This window comes from Melanotaenia boesemani, chromosome 6, assembly GCF_017639745.1.
Source record: "Melanotaenia boesemani isolate fMelBoe1 chromosome 6, fMelBoe1.pri, whole genome shotgun sequence".
Taxonomy (NCBI): Eukaryota; Metazoa; Chordata; class Actinopteri; order Atheriniformes; family Melanotaeniidae; genus Melanotaenia; species Melanotaenia boesemani.
Window position 1 is genome coordinate 31542913 of NC_055687.1, and position 22402 is coordinate 31565314.

The 22402-nt window shown below is 36.7% G+C and overlaps 1 protein-coding gene across 1 annotated transcript in view; it reads right to left on the bottom strand.

Moving 5' to 3' along the window:
• LOC121641066 (proprotein convertase subtilisin/kexin type 4-like) overlaps positions 1-22402 on the bottom strand; it is a 214339-nt gene that overhangs the window by 189626 nt on the left and 2311 nt on the right. The window contains exon 3 of the mRNA XM_041986940.1: positions 5163-5255. Coding sequence (XP_041842874.1) covers positions 5163-5255 — 93 coding nt within the window. The remainder of the gene's footprint in view (positions 1-5162; positions 5256-22402) is intronic.

Sequence of the window (22402 nt, forward strand, 5' to 3'; positions counted from 1 at the left end):
AAAAACAGTGAAATCTGTGTATTTTCTTTACCACTGGTAATACAAACCAGTATTTCCTATCTTTTATTGTTAACCAAGTATTTCTTTATTTGTATTTTCCATATCATCCAGACATTTTCTGATTGAACATAAAGGCCCCTGTCTTCAATTATACTATTAACTAAAATTTATTAATGAAAAATATAAGCTAGAGGTTCTTTTTGCTCAGTACAGGGATCCTCAGTCCTGGTACTTGAGGGCCAGTGGTCTGCAGGTTTTAGAAGTTTCCCTGCTGCAACACACCTGACTAAGATCAATGTGTGATTAGCAGACATAAAGCTCTGCACAAGTTTTGAGTCTGAATCAGGTGTGTTGGAGGACCAGGATTGAGGATTCCTAGCTTAGTAGATTAGGATATTATTGAGGGAAATACTTAAGAAGTGACATCCAATCTTTTTCACTAAATTAATTCAGATTTGTCAAAACAGAATAAACACGGGTAAATGATACATTTAATAATGGCTTAATTCCATTTAGTTCCTTCAGTTTGTAGGGTGCTGGATGCCTGGCTTACTGGCACAGCTTATAGGTACACAATATCCTCTTGTTTTATCTACGATAATCAACTAAACTGCTGACAAAAATATACTTGATGGCTTCAATTTACATATGCATTGGAGGATGACCTAGTTTAGATAGTTCACAGAAAGTAGACAAGTTTTATCAAAACTAGGCCTGTGACATATACCAGTAAAATAACAGTTTTGAATCAAATACCTTCAGGGGGCTGACCAAAGTGAGTCATTGCCCTCTTATATTTGGGATAAATTAATTAAATCTAGTGTTTTATTGTTTTTCCAGTTTTTCTTGTCCTTTTTAGAGGACGTCCAAGAAATGCATTTAGAGTACAATTTCATCATTTTATTAGTTTGCCTCCACACAACTTTCTTTAGAACATATAGCAAAATTTCTTAGAAGTGGGGTGTCGTACAACAGTTTTACAATTTAAATGTAATTTTAAAGTAATATGTGAATAAAATCAGCTTTGCAGTTGTCGGTAGATTGTAGGATAAATATGTTCAACTTAGATGCTCTATAATGTATACATTTATGTAAAGCAGAAAATACACTTTCTTTCTGACATTTTAGACCATAAAAAATGATCTTGTCCACACCACATCTTAAAACTGAGAGGGTAAAATGGAATGCATAAGAAATGTGTGATAAATTAAGTACACCCTTACTGCCTCCATGGAAATGAAGAGTATTAGACAGGTGCTGCTAATCAAAAACACTTAATTGATCAGATCATCATCAGTGTGAGCACCTTGATAAACTTCTGTCAATGTGCCAATCTGGAATGTTCAGGCGTGTTAACTGTACATACATACATACATACATACATACATACGTACATACGTACATACGTACATACGTACATACGTACATACGTACATACATACATACATACATACATACATACATACATACATACATACGTACATACGTACATACGTACATACATACATACATACATACATACATACATACATACATACATACATACATACATACATACATATATATATATATACATATACATACATATATATATATATATATATACATACATATATATACATATATATATATATATATATATATATATATATATACATACATATATATACATATATATATATATACATATATATACATATATATATATATACATATATATACATATATATATATATATATATATATACATATATATACATATATATACATACATATATATATATATATATATATATATATACATATATATACATACATATATATATATATATATATATATATATACATATATATATATATATATACATACATACATACATACATATATATATATATATATATATATATATATATATATATATATATATATATATACATATATATATATATATACATATATACATATATATATATATATATATATATACATACATATATATATATATACATATACATATATATATATACACACATATACATATATACACACATATACATATACATATATACACACATACATATATATATATATATACATATATATATATATATATATACATATATATATATATATATATACATATATATATATATATATAACTAAACCTCAGAAAAGAACGGGAAAACAAATAAAAAAATAGTCACAGATACTGCAAACAGAGATTTACTGCATGTGTGTATTAAATGCCTAATATATCAGCAGGAACCAATGTGTGTAAGTCAGAGGCTGGCAGGGGGTTAGTACCTCAGACATTTTGTAAAAGGTCAATGCACAGTTAAGTCAGAGACATGTTTGTGTGTTTGAGAAAGAAACTGTAAGGAATGATGGTAACCAATATTATACCGCTACCTTATTGCACTGTTTCCAACTTTGTCAGAGGTTTGAAAGTGCATATGTGCATCTCATGTTATCCATTTTCTCTGAACATGTTAAACTTTTAACCCTAGCTTTTCTTAATAATGTCATTAGCAGTGAGGTTAAATCAGCTGCTGCCCTACTGGAAAGGATCTGCATTAGCTGAGATTAAGAGGTGGGAAAACTTCCTCATCTTCCTCTGAGAAACCCCAATAGGTTTCCATTCTGTGAGAGTGTGTGTGCTTCTCCAAGCTGTAAGCCATTGGTAGGTATAGTACAGCTCTCAATATGTGCACTTCAGTCCAACTTTATGAACTGTTGTTAGTCAATCATTTCCTGTGAGCTATACCAGCTAATTTATAAAAGATGTACACTACTTGTCTTTCTCCAATTTTTCATCCAAGTGGAATCACAAGCAAATTTTTGAACTGTGATAATTGGCTTTCTTTTTAAAGATGCATTAATGATGATTCTTATCAGTATTTCTAACACAGTATTTACCTTTTTACTGCAAAGTAAAGTGAATTATTGTTCTGGGTTGTGGACTATATTTTATTGAGCACAGCATCATAGTAATTCAATAAGAATTGTGTACCAAACAAAAGAAAATTTACTGTAAAGCAAATTACTCTATATTCACATAAGTTGGACATCTAGTATAAATTAGATGCTCTTTGTATTGGAAAATGTTTGTAATTTGGTATAAAATGTCAAAATCAAACCCATTAAATACTTCTGGCTTTAAAAGGATGTTACCTGGACATCTATTACTGAAAAGATACAGCTTTATTTTTACGAATGTTAGAGAACAAACAAGAAATGGTGAAAACTACATGGATGTAGGATGTAAATGGATGTAGCCATGATGTCACGTTTACGTTTATCTAACGTTTCAAAGCATCGGGGTTAGGGGTTTTAGTTTTTGATTGTTTTGAGTCACTAAGAACTCATGTTTATGGGCACCATGGCTGGATGTAGCTAAGGTGGAAGAACCAGCTGTTTACTTATAGTAAAGTTTGTGGTTCAACCCACAGAATGTCTTTTCACACGGTACTAGTCTTCACGTTGCTTTGTTAGGTGAAAATAGCAAGTGAACAGAAAGTGCCCAATAGTTCGTTGTTCATGTGCTGCTCATTCGCTCAGCATTGTGTGTTGCATAACGTTGCGTTTGGTTTAATGTAATTGATCTGTAAGAACTTCGGTACCTACAGCTACAGTTTCTTATAAATATGTTTGTACTTTAAAGCCATTTAATAAACATTTAGACATTTGTACTAAATTTGGAAATTTTAGTGGAAAAAGTATGGAATTTTGAAAAGGAAAATAAATAGGAGTAATTTTTTCTACAAAGCAAAGTGCCACCAATTTAGGCATTAAGTGGTGAGCATTTAAACTGAACCACGCCATGAGATGCACAGTACAGTGTGTGATTTAAAGAGGCAGAACAGACTCTTTTGTAAAGAAAAAAGCCCGGTCAGAGGTGGGTAGAAAGAGTATAACCTAATATAAATGTCTTCCATACACCTACAACAACATCAACTGCTTTGAGCTTAACAAAAAATATTTGCTATATTAGTTTAAGGGCTAAGACAAAATCTCCAAAATGATGTACAGTAAGTGATGCTTTTATGATTTTGTTCTTGCCTTGAAGCTAAAAAGTGTTCGTTTACATGAAACAAATGTGACAAAAAGCTTTTAATGGAAGAGGCTTCAGGATGTAACAGCAGCATAAATGTTCAAATGTTCATTTTCCCCAAAGATTATTTGTGCAACCCACCAAATGAACAATTCATTACCAAATGTGAGACATTTCAAATATGTAGATTTATTTCCAGCTAAAGTTACGAAAGTAGAAAAGTAATTAAAGTTACAGTTTAATGAAATCATGAACCATACATGGAGTCACTGGAGACTGAATAAATTACTTCAATTAATCACATGCACACTGATTTCAGTGATACCTCTAAATCAGAGACTGGAATGCTCTTTTTTCTTTTCTTTTCTTTTTTCTGCATTTATTATTTTTCTTCCATGTGTGTTTAAGTGTGTGTGCAAGTGGACTGTTGCTTTGTGTGTTTTGTGTGTGAAGAGGACGTGCTGGGGAAGGGCCAGAGGTCCCGTGCACCCTGGAGAATGGACAGGGCCAAAGCCACATCTCCAAAGCCTTCCTCTTATCCCGCCTCCTTCACCCTGTGCTGTCATGGGATGTCTCTGAGGGTGACGGTTTCCCTGGCAACTGAAGCCCGGTCAGAAAGCGCCATTGTGTGCTCAGTGGGTGATGCAGAACGGTTTGCTTAAAAGTGGCAAGGGAGAGGGCACAAAAGGTACACGAGGGACAAAATAAATGTGAACAACTTTTAGCCATCGCTCACCACATGACTCCAATTTTTTATTATTATTATTTTAATTCTTGCATCCTTCTCATTAATCAACACTAAATCCTGATTAAAACAGCAACGCCGCCAAATGAACTTCCATTTGCATATACACACTGGGTAAAATCAGAATTGATGCCAGAGTATGAATTCTCCTTGACATGGCCACGCTAAATGCATCACACAGTCACGTCTAAGTAGCTGAACACTCTGATTTGCTGTAGTTCCAAATCTATTTCCCGCTGCGTTTCACAGACAGCGCACATCAGACCCACCTCCCCACATCCTCATATTTGAAGAATTATTCCTTTCTGCAAAGTGTTTACTGTATTATTTTATTCTTTTTTTTTTTGGACCAGTAGCACACTTACCCCTGATGCAGTCGCAAGTCTGTGCTCAAAGGTGGCTCTGTCATGGCGCCCCCTGCTGTCTCTCAAGGTGTACAGACCCTCCAGACAGCCAACCTGCCAGAATGGAAACAGAATATGTTGTCAGGTTATGAAACCTCAAACTCTCAGGGCACGAAGAGCTACAAAGCTTTGACTAAAAGTTTCTTAGATGACTGCTTTTTATTTAAAATAAATTGTTGAAAAAATATGTCCTCTCTATTTCAGGTTATGATAAAAATGCAAGAAGAGGCATTAGCATTCATCAACACAGAGATGCTACTGCAGGTTCCGAGAGATGGTCAAAACACCTAACGTATTCAGTCTTAATCACCCTTATGACCCTTTGCACTACCCGATTTTATCGTATCCCCTTTGGCCATCTGTCTTGTGTGGGTTTTTCTAAGAGAGGTGGGCCAAAATCAAATAGCACAGAGTTTATCTAACCTTATCCCAGGCTTTTCATTTCCAAGCCTTATAAACTCAATCGTATTGACCGCCTGGGAGAGTTAGAACTAACTAAGTGAAATCTACTCGGCAGCAATTGTGTGCCAGGCACATGTTGTGTGTGTGTGTGTGTGTGTGTGTGTGTGTGTGTGTATGCGTGTGTGTGGCTTGCTGATTCTATCTTCCTTCACTTTCATTCTCTCTATTCTCTGTCCCTGAGGTGCATCAGGGCTGAGACTGCCGAGTAAATTGTCCCAAATTGAGTTCCTTCTTGCCGGCAGATACAGGCCACATCCCGACCGTTTAGAGCGAGGCAGAGAGAGAGAGAAAGAAAACAATCACAGCACACATCACTCGCTTGAAAAATTTCTCTCTAATTTCTTTCCTTTGCTTTCTTACTATCCACCTTCCCCGTCTCGCTTTCTTTTTCTCTCCAGTGCTGATTTCCCTGCTGTCTTTCTTTCTACTCCCAGCATATTATTCTTCTGTCTCTATTTCTTTCTATCACTCCCTCTGCGTCTTCCCTTGTCGTTGTCTGCTGCGATAGATGTACATCCGTCTTTCCTAGCTCAGCTAGGCTTTTTCTTTCCTTTGATGATTCGCTCTTCTCCAGCTTGCTTTCCTTCCTCTATCTTTTTACCCTCCTTCCTTCCTCAATCTCTGTTACCTTCATTCTTCTCCCCTACCAACAACAATTCTCTTCCTTCTCCCCGCCCTTCTCTCGCCTTAGTTTCATTCCTCCCTTTGCTTTCTCTCATCCCTCCCTCCATGGCTGACTGTACCCAGTGACACAGTACCCATCACGCAGACATCCTGGGTGGAGGAGTCTGGCTCTGACAATAATCACACACCAAGTTTATAACACAGGCAGCCCAGCTGAGCTGAGCTGAACTGAGCACACACAACTCCCCTGACGCCAGCACACTCCATTTAACTCAGCAGGGGGGCTTTAGGCTGGCTGGGGTGGGAATGAAGCATGAGACGGAGATGAGGATGCCTGTGTGTGTTTTTTGGGAACAGGGGTTCTTCGGGGGCTTATGCTGGAGCAGTGACTGAAGACAGATATGGAAATAGGATGAAGGAGGACGGTTGAAGCTGAAACTGGTGCTGGAGGGGATGAATAGCAGGTTAGGTTCTGGAGTTTTGCCAAAAAACTAAATTTTGGAAGATGTTCACCATTACAGCGTGGAGTAAAACTCTTTTTCACTCTCTATGTTTCCTCTCAGTCACACTCCCTTCGATCTGTTTAATTTAGCTTTAGCATGTTTATTTTTAAGCGTCTGCAGGGTGATGCAATCATCAAAAACAACATCAACTTTCTAGCAGTAAAGACTGATCTTTAATGTTACTGTAGAGGGGCGAACATGACAGAATGTAGTCTTACTATTTTTGTAGTTACTAGCAACAATTATATTTAACATTTACATAAACGTGTGACAAAGCAGCTACAATAGTTTTAAATTAAAGAACAGGTCTGAGTGGTGGATTAATCTACCTTACAAAGAATAACAAGAAGCTAGGGAGACACAGGCAGTGTCTCATCTCTCTCCTGGCAACTGATAAGATGACTGTGCAGGATTATTTTATATGAGTCTGAAAAGTCTCCCTTAGAAAAAAATTATTCTGGACAATAATACTGAAACCTTAATGACACATTTAAAAAAAAACTGTTAAAACGACATTTCAAGATTTTTTTCAGTTTTACTCAGTAATTAAGGCTAAAGTTTGAGTTTTAAATGATTTTTATTTTGCTGCACGGTGGTGTGGTGGCTAGCACTGCAGCCTCACAACAAGTAGGTCACTCGTTTGAACCTCGGCTGGGGGGAGGTTCCTACAGTGGCCTTTCTGTATGGAGTCTCCCCGTATGTGTGGGTTCTCTCTGGGTACTCTGGCTTCCTCCCACCATTCAAAGACATGCATGTTAGGTTAACTGGTCTAAATTCTCCTTTGGAGTGAGTGTGAGGGTGAATGGTTGCTTGTTTCTGTGTGTTGGCCCTGCGATAGACTTTCCGATAGACCTGTCCAGGGTGTTACCTGCCTCTCGCCTGCTAATTCCTGGATAGTCTCCAGCTTCCCTGCTACCCTGAATTGGACTAACCGGTACAAAAAAAAAATGGATGGATGGATGAATGGATAATTTTTTTTCAAAAGTTTAGATACACCAAAATTGTATAAAATAAATAAATAAATAAATAAATAAATAAGCAACTGGTATAAAATAAAAAGTCTTACTAGATTCTTGTTATTTCATCCATGCAGATACGTATGTTGTGTTTTTCTGTATTTTCAGTACTTATTCATTTGTATGGACTGAACTGACCTCAGTAGAGATTTCTGCATTCAGCAGAAGTTAATTGCACTTCAGGAGTGCAATTACAAAAGCACTGAGGCACTGAATGTGAAGAGAAGCTGAGCATTATTTTCTTCAGAATGTCTGGACTGAGATCTGTGGCGCTCTCCATGGTGCTGATCCTCTGAGCTTGAGGAGAGATGGAAACATTCTGGCAGGTTTCCTGTACATACATGTGGGAAGGCTGTCATCAGAAAGTTCTAAGAAATAGTTAATCACATTTTCAGCCCTGTAAATTACCATGGGATCTACCAGAACCTATACTGGGGGGATGGACTGAGAGAACCAACCCATCGCAATGCATACAGTTCTGCAGAGGAAGATGGATTAAAGGCTATGATCAAACATGGTGGAAATTAAAATGTTGTTGGTTTGTTTTGTGCAATGTACAATTCCCATGACACTAGAATAGTCTGTTCTTAGCCAATCTACTGCAGGACTTCTTCTCTCCATCAGTGGAAAATGTGGTTAACACCCGGTCATGCATGGAAAAAATAGTAATATTGTAAAGTAATATGATATTGTTGTTTGTTTGTTTTTTATAGCCCCATATATAATTTTGGTCATACCACCCAGCACTACAAGTTGGGTTTGGTTATCAAATGTGGAGACAGGAGCTGAGCTCAGTCGTGTTTGGTCTGAAAGACATGTATACTCTTCCCTCTTGTTTTACTAAAATGTCTATAGTCTGTTTGGGTTAGCAGTGTGACAAAAGCTAGGAACTGTTGGAGAAATCCCAAACAAGCACAGAAAGAACACATCTCCTTTCCACACCCATCACAGAGATCTTTCTTGTCTTGTCTTGTCAACCTGCCATCGCTTCATTCCTGTTACATGATCCTGTGGTATCAGTGTATTTATAAAACCTTAACTAGTGAAACCCACTGCCTACCTCAGCTCTTTACTTATTATCCATAACAGTGGCCATAACTTGCTCCACTGGCTACATTAACCTATTCATCCCAAAAGTCGGCACATCCTTTGGGCATTTCTAATTACAATATGCAGCTTCACATTACAGGAACCAGTTACAAAACAGCCTAAAACTTATTCCTTTTTTCAAACTTGTAAAAAATTGTCTTTTTTTATTATTATTATTTTGCTGCTCCTGATATTAACTGCTTCATAGACTTTTTGAAATCATTATTTTATTGCACTTTAAATTATGTTTTACTTTAATTAAATTATATATAAACTTGTGTCACTGCTATATGTTTGTACCAGTGTATGTTTTAACTGTTGCTTCTGGCCCAGGTCATCATTGAAAATGAGAACTGATTGTCCTTCCTGGTTAAATAAAGGTCAAATTAAAAAGAAAAATCTCAACACAGTGAAGCCTCAGCTGTCTTGCTGTGAGGCGATGGGGCATCTTCCTCTGACATGTCTCTCATCAATTAATGATCAAAATAACTGTAAAATCTTTATATCAGTAAATTAATTTGTAACTTTTATTTAAAAAAAACAAACAAACAAAAAAAACAAAAAAACGTGTTTTGTAAAATCAAAGTAAGCTTCATTGTTTACCATGGAATTCTAATAATTTAATACTTGACTCCAAGTTGAAACAAGTGCCATTGTTTGCCAGAATGGAACGGATGAATGTATGCATGTAACGCTTCCGAGCCAAGGCTAGAGGTATAATAAAATCCTCTGTGTTGAAGATAGGTAGAAAGAAAAACTAACCCTTTTAAAAAACCCACCAGCCATAAAAACAGCAAGACACTTCCTGAGGAAAGGGTTGCCAATGTGTCACACGTCAACCTGAAATTATCGACATTAGATCTGCATAATATCTGCACATCCAAAGACAAAATACAGCTGTAGATGAAAATTAGAGAGCAATTTCAAACCAACCAAAAACAAACACACTCACACACACAGAGAAATGTTTCTTGTGCCCTGCCAGCACAGGTTCACAGCAAAACAATATGAGGCCAATCAGGGGACCATTGGTATGGCTCTCCCTCTGCTAATGAAGGCACTTTGAAAAGGTAATCTAATTCACCAGCAGCAATTAAGGCTGGGAGCGCCTTGTCACTATCAATTATCTGCTCCTTCACTCATGTTCTCCAGTGCGAACGCTGAGCCCGCCTGACACACAGCACTGTTGGACAAATCAACCCGATCAGCCAGCCAGTCACTGAGAACACTAATCATGAGTGTTCAAACGCACACAAACACACCCTCACACGCACAGACACTGTATGCTTGAATCGTTGCACAATGAACTAAGTAAGCTTGGCATAAATTGGGATATCATTGCTAGCTGGACAATGTAGACTGCTGTTGTAGGAGAGGAAAATGTGCCAAAATGTCGCCATCTGATACGTCCATAATACAATTCAGGACAAAGACTAGTGATGTTAGAACCAAATATGTCCTTGATTTCTTTTTTCTTTTTTTTCTCCCCCAGTGGGACCAGCATGCTTCTAAAAAGGACTGAAGGGCTTAATGAGCCTTTTCTGCATTTAGTTGCAAGACTGCTTTTACTCCATTCCTTTCACCATTTTACGTTTCTGTGTGGGGTCACAGTGACACCTTGGCAGCACATAATTAGCAGAAGGCAGGAAAATACCACAATGTCACCTGTGATTCTTTTTCAGAACTTTAACTGGACCAATTATTGGGGGGAATTTAGCATATGCGACCCTTAAAATTATGTTTGTCATTTTTACTTTTTTTAGTTTTTGTTGCTATTCCCTGGAGATCCCTTTAGGTGTTTCAAAGGTTTCCAGTTTTGGCCTCTCCAAACTGGATTATGAAATCCTTTTAATCTCACACAAAGCCCTCAAAGGCCAGGTTCCGGCCAATCTAAAAGACCTTATTTGTTCTCCATCATTCCACAAGCACACTTCGCTCTTCGCATGCTGGTCTAAGTGTATTTCCAAGATTTTCTAGAATCCATTCTGCCTTGTATCAACAGTTCAGACTTTTGGTGCTGGTGAGGTGTAATGATGAGAGGGATAATTTCTTGGGATACTTTAGGCCTCTTAGTACCAACATGGCCTGGTTTAACCACCACAACCTACCTGAGCATTATTGCTGACCATGTCCATCCCTTCATGACCACAGTGTAGCATCTTCTGATGCTACTTCCAACAGGATAATGCACCATGTCACAAAGCTCAGATCATCTCCACCTGCTTTCTAGAACATGACGATGAGTTCACTGGACTCCAACGGCCTCCACAGCCACCAGATCTCAATCCAACAGACCTGCAGCAACTGTGTGATGCTGTCATGTCAATATGGAGCAAAACCTCTGAGGAAGGTTTCCAACACCTTGTTAGATCTATGACACCAAGAATTAAGACAGTTCAGAAGGCAAAAGGGCTCCGACCTGGTACTAGCAAGGTGGACCTGATAAAGTGGCCGGTGACTTTATATGTCACATAAATCTGTCATATGTTTTCTTTTCTTAATGAAGGGCAGGATGGGGTTTTAAAGCATCAGATGAAGGGTTGAAAATTAGAAGAAAAGCTGTTGTGAGGGTTATAGGTTTTGTAGATACTTTCTAATTTTTAGCTAGATGCACAACAATGAATGACAGACTAATACAGTTGAGTAAAACGGGTGTTTAGTTTTTTTTTTTTTTCCTTTTGTTTCTTAAAAAAACAAAGATAAGTCTGTTTCTAGACTTTAAGTTATTGTCTTAAATTACAAGCTACTACTATTTAAATGTTTGTTAATGGCCAAACTGCAATAATCCAAACTCTGACAAACATGATTTAATTCAACTCTTGGTGATTTTTGTAAAGTGTCATAGGAAGGTCGAATCGTTGTCAGAAATCATCACATTAACATTTTGCCTTCTTCGTGCCCTGAGGACAGCTTCACCATTCAGCCAGATCTTCAGGCTCTAGACAAAGGTATACGCTGACAGGCAGGGCTATTCAACAAGCTCTTCTCAAGTTTTCCTTCAATGTACTGAATCTCTCTGACGCAGACATTAGCTTGACAGCACCGCGGCTCTATGAAGTGGACTATAAAGCCCTCAAAGAATAATAATACCTGAGCTTGTGTTGATTCTGGGAATGAAAGACAAGGCCATTGATAGATGGTTATTCTTAGAAGACTATACATTTAATGTCACGTGAAATAATTTTTTTTCACCTACAATTTTCTTTTCTTTATAGATATAAGAAACTACAATTACCAACTGATTAAACTTCCAATAATATATGGCCACAGAGACGGAATATATCAGTAAAATACCCGTAAGCTAAAACCGTAAAGAAAAAAATGACTTGATCATCCAATCCAACACCCACACAGGAAGCTTACTTTAAGCCTAACTGAACCTCTGCAGTGATCTGCTGAAAATTTTATACACTGTCATATAGACACCACAGGAACATTTCAGCCTGTGATCTGCAGCAGGAAAATGAGATTATTTCTGTTTCCAGTTTCAGGGCACTATAACAAAATCTAAGCTCATCACCAACACACGGGAAGACATAAATCTGTCGTTTTTCTGTTTGTCTTGCCCTTAAAAAAGATTTTCCATGCATTAATTATATTATAAATTTATGTGTGCATGTATGAATCATAGTTTAAAAAGAAGTACAGGTTCGCATGCAAACAAAACATATAAAATTCTCTGCTGTAAATCTTTAATAAAATGACAACTGGGTTGAGCCTTCACCATGTTAAATAATGTTATTAAAACTAAAGATAGTAATTCTAGCATTGTTCTGTATTAGTCCATATTCTATATTTTGTTTACAGATTTTTCTATGTTCAACCAGCAATGTCAACAATGTATTAGGCAGAAGGTGGCATCCAAAGACATGCATGTTAGGTTAGGTAAACAGCTCTCTCTTATAAATGAGATTGTGTGTCTCAGTGGAACTGTCTGTATAAATAAAGGTTAATATTAAATGACAATAAATAATAATGATGCACCTTTATGACCCCATCTAACAGAACTTCTTTGCTCCCTGCACTAATTTCCACTATAGTCCATCAAAGTAGCTTTACAAGAAATTGAAACTCAAAATAAGTTCCAAAACTATAAAGGAAATACGGTCGAGAATAATCAAATAGCATCAAACTACTCTTCAAAAATATACATTTATTCTTGTGCCAAGAAACAGAAATACAAGATATTACAAATATGCTACAAAATATAGCAACTTAAAAATGCATAACACTCATACGTTTAAATTATAACTTGTAACTGTAAGTCTATAAATAAAATGTTTTAACTATCCAACAATTTATTTAACTGTCACACACACACAAAAAAAATCGTAACGTGATGGTTTTATTGTAAAAATGTGAAATGTATCAAGTTATAACGTGAAAAATTTTATTGTAGGAACATGAATTAAAGTAGCCTGTACTGTACGCAGATGTTGTGACCCATAGTGGAGCAAAATACATTTGATGGAAAATATACTCATCAAGCAGAAACATTTCGGTGATTTTTGTAAATGATTAATTTTTCTACTCTGGTTTATTGTTGTAGACACAGAAATGTGAGACAGTTATGAGCAACACGGTACGTCACCTGCCTGCATACACTCAGACAGTGCGTGCGTGTGTGTGAATTGCCATAGAGTGTGTGCGCTGCTTTTAGTTAACAATACGTACCAGTGATAACACCTATGATGGTCTTCTGAAAATAAAATTGAAAATTACAAAGGCTACATGCACGGCTGGGACTGGGAAAAATAAGTTGCAGACAAAAAGACGTAGTCCTGTCTGCTTTAAACGTCAACAATATCACAGTGTCCTCCAAGCTTCACCAAGTCTCTCCGATGAAGTGCAACTTAATCCCATTTGGAAAATTAGGCATATCTCTGAGCGTAGCACAGAGTTTACAAGGACAAATATGGTCCATGTTTTTACAATAAACTTATCACATTATAACGTGATAAGTTTTGTGTTTTCACAAACTTATCACGTTATAGCGTAATATGTTTTGTGTTTTTACAATAAACTTATCACGTTAAAATGAAATATGTTTTGTGTTTTTACAATAAACTTATCACGTTATGGGATACGTTTTTACAATAAACTTATCACATTATAACGTGATAAGTTTTGTGTTTTCACAAACTTATCACGTTATAGCGTAATATGTTTTGTGTTTTTACAATAAACTTATCACGTTAAAATGAAATATGTTTTGTGTTTTAACAATAACCTTATCACGTTAACGTGATATGTTTCACATTGTTACAATAAAAGTATCACGTTATAACATGATACGTTTCACGTTTTCACAATAAACTTATCACGTTATAACATATTAAGTTTCATGTTTATACAATAAACTTGTCACGTTATAATGTGATACGTTTCACGTTTTTACAATAAACTTATCACGTTAACGCGATACGTTTAAAATATTTCTAAAATACTATCACGTTATAAAATAATAAGTTTCATGTTTTTACAATAAACTTATCACGTTATAACGTGATACATTTTGTGTTTTTACAATAAACTTATCATATTAACGTGATAAGTTTAAAATTTTTCTAAAATACTATCAAGTTATAATGCAATACGTTTCATGTTTTTACAATAAACTTATCACATTAACATGATACGTTTAAAATTTTTCTAAAATACTATCAAGTTATAATGCAATACGTTTCCTGTTTTTACAATAAACTTATCACGCTATAAAATAATAATTTTCATGTTTTTACAATAAACTTATCACATTAACATGATACGTTTAAAATTTTTCTAAAATACTATCAAGTTATAATGCAATACATTTCATGTTTTTACAATAAACTTATGTTATGTGATACATTTTGTGTTTTTATTATAAACTTATCACATTATAAAGTGATACGTTTCACGTTTTTACAACGTATCACGTTATAATGAGATACATTTTGTGTTTTTACAATAAATTTATCACTTTATAACGTGATACATTTAATACTTTTTTAATAAACTTATTACGTTTTTACAATAAACTTGTCACATTATAATGTGATACGTTTCATGTTTTTACAATAAACTTATCACGTTATAAAATAATAATTTTCAAGTTTTTACAATAAACTTATCATGTTATAACGTCATACATTTTGTGTTTTTACAATAAACTTATCACATTAACGTGATACGTTTAAAATTTTTCTAAAATACTATCAAGTTATAATGCAATACGTTTCATGTTTTTACAATAAACTTATCACGTTATAAAATAATAATTTTCATGTTTTTACAATAAACTTATCACATTAACATGATACGTTTAAAATTTTTCTAAAATACTATCAAGTTATAATGCAATACATTTCATGTTTTTACAATAAACTTATCATGTTAAGTGATACATTTTGTGTTTTTATTATAAACTTATCAAGTTATAAAGTGATACGTTTCACGTTTTTACAACGTATCACGTTACAATGAGATACATTTTGTGTTTTTACAATAAATTTATCACTTTATAACGTGATACATTTAATACTTTTTCAATAAACTTATTACGTTTTTACAATAAACTTGTCACATTATAATGTGATACGTTTCACGTTTTTACAATAAACTTATCACATTATAAAATAATAAGTTTCATATTTTTACAATAAACTTATCACATTAACGTGATACGTTTTGTGTTTTTTATTATAAACTTATCACGTTATAATCTGATACGTTTTGTGTTTTTACAATAAATTTATCACTTTATAACGTGATACATTTCATATTTTTACAATAAACTTAGAACGTTATAACGTGATACATTTTGTGTTTTTACAATAAACTTGTCACGTTATAATGTGATATGTTTTGTGTTTTTACAATAAACTTATAACGCTATAACGTGATACATTTTGTGTTTTTACAATAAACATGTCACGTTATAATGTGATACATTTCACATTTTTACAATAAACTTATCACGTTAACGTGATACGTTTAAAATTTTTCTAAAATACTATCACGTTATAATGTGATATGTTTTGTGTTTTTACAATAAACTTATTACGTTTTTACAATAAACCTATCACGTTATAACGTGATACGTTTCACATTTTTACAATAAAAATATCAAGTTATCAAGATTTCAGACAGTTGTTGTATATTTGACAGATCCTCTAGGTGAGAAGGTATGCAAACAGGCAAAACTTTGAAGAAACACCAGCGAGCAGCCTGGATTTGTGTGATTGTCTGGACAAACTAGAAGGTGATGCTCTGGTACTAAGTATACAGCAGAGACATACTTCCACTTCAGATGTCTGTCTGATGACACCAAAGACGTGAACTATTATCTGTGGACATTAAGAGGAAGTGGAGAGACAGAGTGGGAGTCAGCATAAGTCGATCGCAGGTATACACCGGCACCCACCATGTTTACTGCATTTCAGTGGAAACATCACTGACCTGCTTATAAATGCACTAACTCTACAGCTGAACAAATTAGCGAACATTAGCTACATTTAAATGGACAAATATGCTATCTATCTGATTCATTCAATTGTATGAATTTGTTTGATTAATCAAATTCAATTAATGAATTAAATTTGATTGGAACAGTGGAATACACAACAACTGTCCGGCATCACTCTAAGTTACTCAGTAAAGACAAACTCAATAAACCTACTTCACTGAGCAGCCCATTTTCTGCCCTTCATCGCAGTTATGAGCTTGTGATGTAGGCATACTTTTGCAACTTAAAGTTCAAAACAAGAGTGGATACTACCAACAGAATACTGCCGTGGATTTTGGCACATTTTATGGGTCATTAGCCACACCTAGGGCTGGGCGATTAATCAATAAAATTTATAAATCAAAATTTCCGTTTGTGATGATTTATATTTATAAAAATAAGATTTTTTTCCCTCTTTAATAATCATTGCAACAGCTATCCTTGGGCTTTCATAGTTAGCAGGGGACTCAGCCATCCCTCCGTACAGAACGGTGTTTGTTTGAAAGCACTTGCAGATGTCACTCACACCTGGAATTTAGCTGTGCATATAACTGCAGTGAGAAATGCTGCTCTCTTTGAGATGAGGAAGACAACGTCAGCCCACAAACTCTCGTTAAGGGACAAGCAACATCAGGGAATTATTTCCGCAGTGGATCCCGTATGATAAAGATCCAGACGGAAAGAGATCAAGGATGTAGTTATGTTGCATATCTCTATGTAAGATATGAAACCGTTTATACAGTGAAAAAGTGTTATTTATTCTTTTTGCTGTCATTCATTCATATAAATAAAAACCACATTTTGCATGCAAATGCTTTAAGTATAATATTGTTTTTTTTAGTTTAATATGTTTTTAAGAAAGAAAAGGAAACATGATTATAATCAGAAATCCGATTTGGTTTGAAAAAAATCTGAGATTTTATTTTTAGGCCAAATCGCCCAGCCCTGCCCACACGTTTAGTTGTGTTGTTCATTCTACCAAAGCATAAGCCATACAAGTTATACCTCAATGTAAAGGTGGCTAATCAGGCTTTTCAATTGTATATAATGCAATATAATAATTGATTTTTACAGGAGTTTAATAACATATCTGGTTTCCCAATAAAGCAGTGATTTCTCTTCACTTCAAGTTTTTGCTTGGATACTGGAGCAGTTATTAATCAGTTTGTTTGACCAAGTTAAGCCTGCTTTTTCTCTTCAAGCTTCAGACCAAGAATAGCTGCAGCTTTCTGTGGCAGCTAATGAGGATCTTAATAAACTAAACTGAAACTAAACTAAATTATCATACAACACTGTACGTAGCATTGATGCACTAAGGTTGTGGTACACACTGTGGACAAGAAGTTAAAGTAGCCACCGTGACATCACCCACAGGGCGGTCACCACTATAAAATTTTAGTTGATTTATTATAATAAAAATAATTACTATATAAATAGGCCAGTCCTGTTAGTTTCACCCTGATGTTTACACACAAGTGAACGAAGACGATTATGCAGACATGACCAGTAACATCTCAAACAATTGAAAATAAATTGTTGATGGTGAAAGGTTTAGTTACCACTTGGTTCTATTTTCCAAATGCAATTTAACACCTCGATTTTGGCTTTCATCTGTTTTCATGTGCATCAATCTACAGCCAAACATGACCAGATTTAGAAGAGTTAGTCTGAGCTGGGGAATGATGCTCACAACAAGTTTCAGTCACAACAGCAGCAAAAGAGCAGATATGTGTATAATGCAGATGCATATCTAAATCAAACTGTGTTTTTTTTGTGTTTGTTTTTTATCCATCATCATGAGAATGACATACAAGAGTAAAGCTATTGTCAATATTTTCAAACAATCAAATGGTTAAATGACTAAAGCAGCATCGTTTACACTATAAGACTCCAGTGTGCCAGTTCCCTCAGCTCAACAGAGCCTCTTAAAGCACATTTATTTGATTTTAGATCCTACAGCTTGACTGCTTTGGTTCAGTTGCATGACTCACATTGCTAGCAGCATACCAGTGTTTTCTGCAAGAAGCTGTGATAAACTCAAAACTGTGCACCTGCCCAGCACAGACACAAAGTCAGAGGAGCATTTTGCGATGGAGACAAAAACAACATGTAAAAGGAGTAAAAGTAGCAGACTACTGAAGCATAGGTGTTAATTAGCAACTATCATATGACTAGTTTTTCTGTCCGTCTTAAATAACTTTTTATTTAAACTTGTTTTGGGCTTTGTCAATGAAGCACACACAGGCGCTGCAAGCTGCTGCTGACGGCCTCCGATGGACAAACAGAAAACCACGCATGGAGGGAGGGATGGATGGAAAAGGCATGAAGGATAAACAAAAACAAACACAGACATCAAGAGTCATTGAGGCAGTGTGTGAGAGCTGCATGAGGCAGTCCACCCTATGGAGAAAACAGCAGCTGGTGTGTTCACTAACAGCCCTACAGGGGCTGCAGACTCCACAGGCTCGAGTATGGATAAGCAGAAAACAGAGAAGGGAAAGGGGGCTGGGCTGTGGAGGGGTGTGCTAAGGGCTAAATGGGGGTGAGTAGTTAAGCCTTGTTGGTTACAGTATTGGCAGGAAATGTAATGATGGAAATGGGAGGGGTGTGAGGGGGTTTTAGCGTCCATCATTTGCTGGGAAATATAGCAATCTAAGGGTTTTTACTGAAGATTTAGTCAAGTTTTAATGAAAAATGTATTCAGTTCTGTTTTTTTTTTTTTTTTTTTGCAATTTGGTCAAATTAGTTTAATTTGTAACAAAACATGATGAGGACCAAGTTCATTTGTTGAGGATTGGCCGACACTAAACACTAAACCGATTATCTGGACTACTTTAATGAACCAATTCAAAGCAAAACTATGGTACAGAAAAGTGACATGTGATTTTAAGTCATTTTGCAATTTTTTAAAGATTAAATAAAAACTCATTGTGTCCAAGTGTGTTTGTGCACTTAAAGCTGGTCCCTTCTCTTGTCCACCATTGTCCTTTATCTTCTTTATCTCTCTGCATTCCCCCCTCTCTCTCCATTTCAATATTGAAGAGAGTTTTATTAAGGGCTAGACTCGGATGTGCTGAGGCGCTCTCAGTAATTTTCCTACAAAGTGCTTTAATCCATCACACGGCCAACATGTGGCCTTTGCAGCCATACATCATCTAAGCCCACAGAGAGAGAGGGAGAGGTAGTATAATTTCTGCCCCCCACCCCCACCACCCTTCTCTACTTCTTCCTCTCTACCTTCACGTCCCACCAGAGTTTACCACCTGGGAAGGAAACCACATCTTCCCCACATATTCCACAATCAAGTCCTCTCTCTCCATTTACGGATGAAAGTGAGGTACATGCAAAGACAGAGCGAGGGGATGCAAGAGGTGGGTCGGGGGGGTGGGCTGGGTTAGTAAGTAAAGGGTGGGAGAGGAAAAATGAAAGAGATGGAGATATGTGAGTGAATGAGTGAATGAATGAGCATTTGAGGCTGAAAGAGAGAAAGAAAGAGATAAGGAAAATGGAGAAAAGCTTACTGGAATGAATGAAATTGGGGACAAAAGCAGGTGATAGGGAGGCAGTTGTGTGTGTGTGTGAGTGTGCGCTGTGCAAGCTGTGTGCACAAGGTGTGTGTCTTTGCTTGCATGAGGAAATGGAAACAGGCAGAGGAGAAGTGGAGATGAGGGAGGGGGAAAAAAAAGTGCTGCATTTCCCAGCATGCAGCTGGTGCAGCGTTGCCCTCTGTCTTGCCCCCGGCCAACACCTGCTTCCATTTCGCTTCCTTCGCCCTCCTCGCACTGAGGAGCAGCGATGAACTCTGGGCCCCCTGACTAATGGAATGGGCCCTGGATCCCGACCATTAGAGGATTGGTGTCCCTTTTGGCAGCCCTGACTGCCCTACAGTACAGAAATAAACGAAGAAGGGGCAAAAGAGAAGATGGTGGCAGGTCAGCCTTTTTTTCTTTTGCCCAACACATGCTCACACACACACAAATACACACCCACACCTGGTCATAATGTAACAGCCTGAAGTAATCCAGCCAGAGGAAGGCTTGACATAGCTTAGCATCTGACTGAGGCTCCATTAAAAATTCTGAATCAGGTGCAAAGCTACAAGGTTTCAAAAAGGGGCCCTCCGAGTGTGTACGACAGCAGCCCTGGCTGATCGTGAAGCGTTTCGGTGATTTCATTTAGCTGGTAAATCCAGTGCTCTACCTCAATTACATCTTCTTTACTCAGATGGAATACACACCTCAAGTGTACGGAGGCGGGGAGGGGAGGGGAGGGGATAGGAAGGGAGGAGAGGGGAGGGTGGAAGCATGGAGCGGATTGAGGTTTGAATCTCTCGATGAGCTGATAGCACGTCCGCAGACAGTGAGCCAAGCTGTGCTGCAGTAATGTCATGCTAATGATATGGTAATGTTATGGTAATCCGCCAGCAGTATTCCACCTCACTGGAGAGAAGGGGAGGCCTTTCACCATTGGTTGGAGACCAGGGACTTCCTGAAGTCAGAGGTTAAGACAAAGATCTCTCTCTCTCTCTGTCTCTCTCTCACACACACACACGCACACACACACACACACGAGAACTTAATTCTCATGAAACAGTGATTTCATCTGAAATAAAAGCAAAGAAAAACATAGACCTAATCTGCCTTTAATCGGATTTGCAAACTCTTAACTAAGCAAGAAATAATACCTGTAAACAATGCGGCTTCGTGTGATGCAACTTAAAACTGGGTCGGCTGCATTGTGTGAATGCCTGCGAGCTTTATAAGTACCTAATATCAAGTCGCTCTGCTGTTGTTCTGTGCTGACACAAAGCGAAATAGAAAATCCTCCAGTTTAGATCATGATCAGGGTTTTTTTTGTATGTGAAACCCTGCACCTGTCATAGTCTGCAGCTCACCAACACGATGACACTATTTTACTACATTTTACTGGATTTAATCATATCAGAAATGAGTTTATTTACTATTTAATTTAAAGGACAAACTAGAAGCCCTTCTTAAAAATTTCCATTAAAATGACAAAGATCAACAAGAAAGAGGCACCTACAAAAAACACAGCAGCAAAGCGACATAGTAAATCTGTCCGTGTGGCATGAAACATCAATTCAGGTATTTTGCTTCATTTTTTTTTTCTCTGTATTTTACAGTAACAAAATGGATATGTCAAGTCTGCACAATGGAGGCACGCAGTGACATTTTCCTGGATGCTTTACACTAAATCAAAGAGACCAACAATATGTTGAGTGCCAGCATGGAGACATTTGATTCCCATTCCTCTCATGCGGCATTAGCACAGGAATGCCAGCAGACATCACAATCCTCTCAAGCTGGCATCAGGCTTGTCAGGCTTTTCATTCCACTTCAGTGTTTTCAAAACTACAGAATACATCACAGCAAAGTGTGCAGCCTCTGTATCTTCTTGATGGACAATATTTGCAGCATGCAAGGCACAAATCGCACGTGACACAATTAAAATGGGTTTGACTTCACAAAGGCGATTTAGTGTCAGTGACATTTAGCTTCAGCCTCTGGCGACAGGCAGGTAAGAGAAGCCAGTCAGCAGATTGGACCTGGGGGATCATGAAAATGGGGGCTGTGAGGCTCATCTATGGGTATGATATTACCAGGGTGGACACCTTAGCACAACACAGACACACACTTAGTGTAAAATGCAAATCCTTGACAATGGGCTAGTAGAGGATTACACCACCCCATCCTATCATTCATGTATGAAATCCTACATTGTTGCTGAACATATCGATAAGCAGAATATGAACTTAAAGCAGAAATACTGTGCAGTTTATGAAAATTGGAAAAGACTCTCCCCGCTGTTCTAGTTATTACAATAACTGGACAAAGGGAAGTCAAGTAGGAGAAAACAGTGGAAAAAGCATTTGTGGTCATACCTAAGAGACAACAAGAGAGAGAGAGAGAGAGAGAAAGAGAGGAAGACAGAGACGGGGTAGACTGTCCAATACACTCCTCATAAAAGGTCAAAGACATGTTTTTTTCATGATCCAGGCGG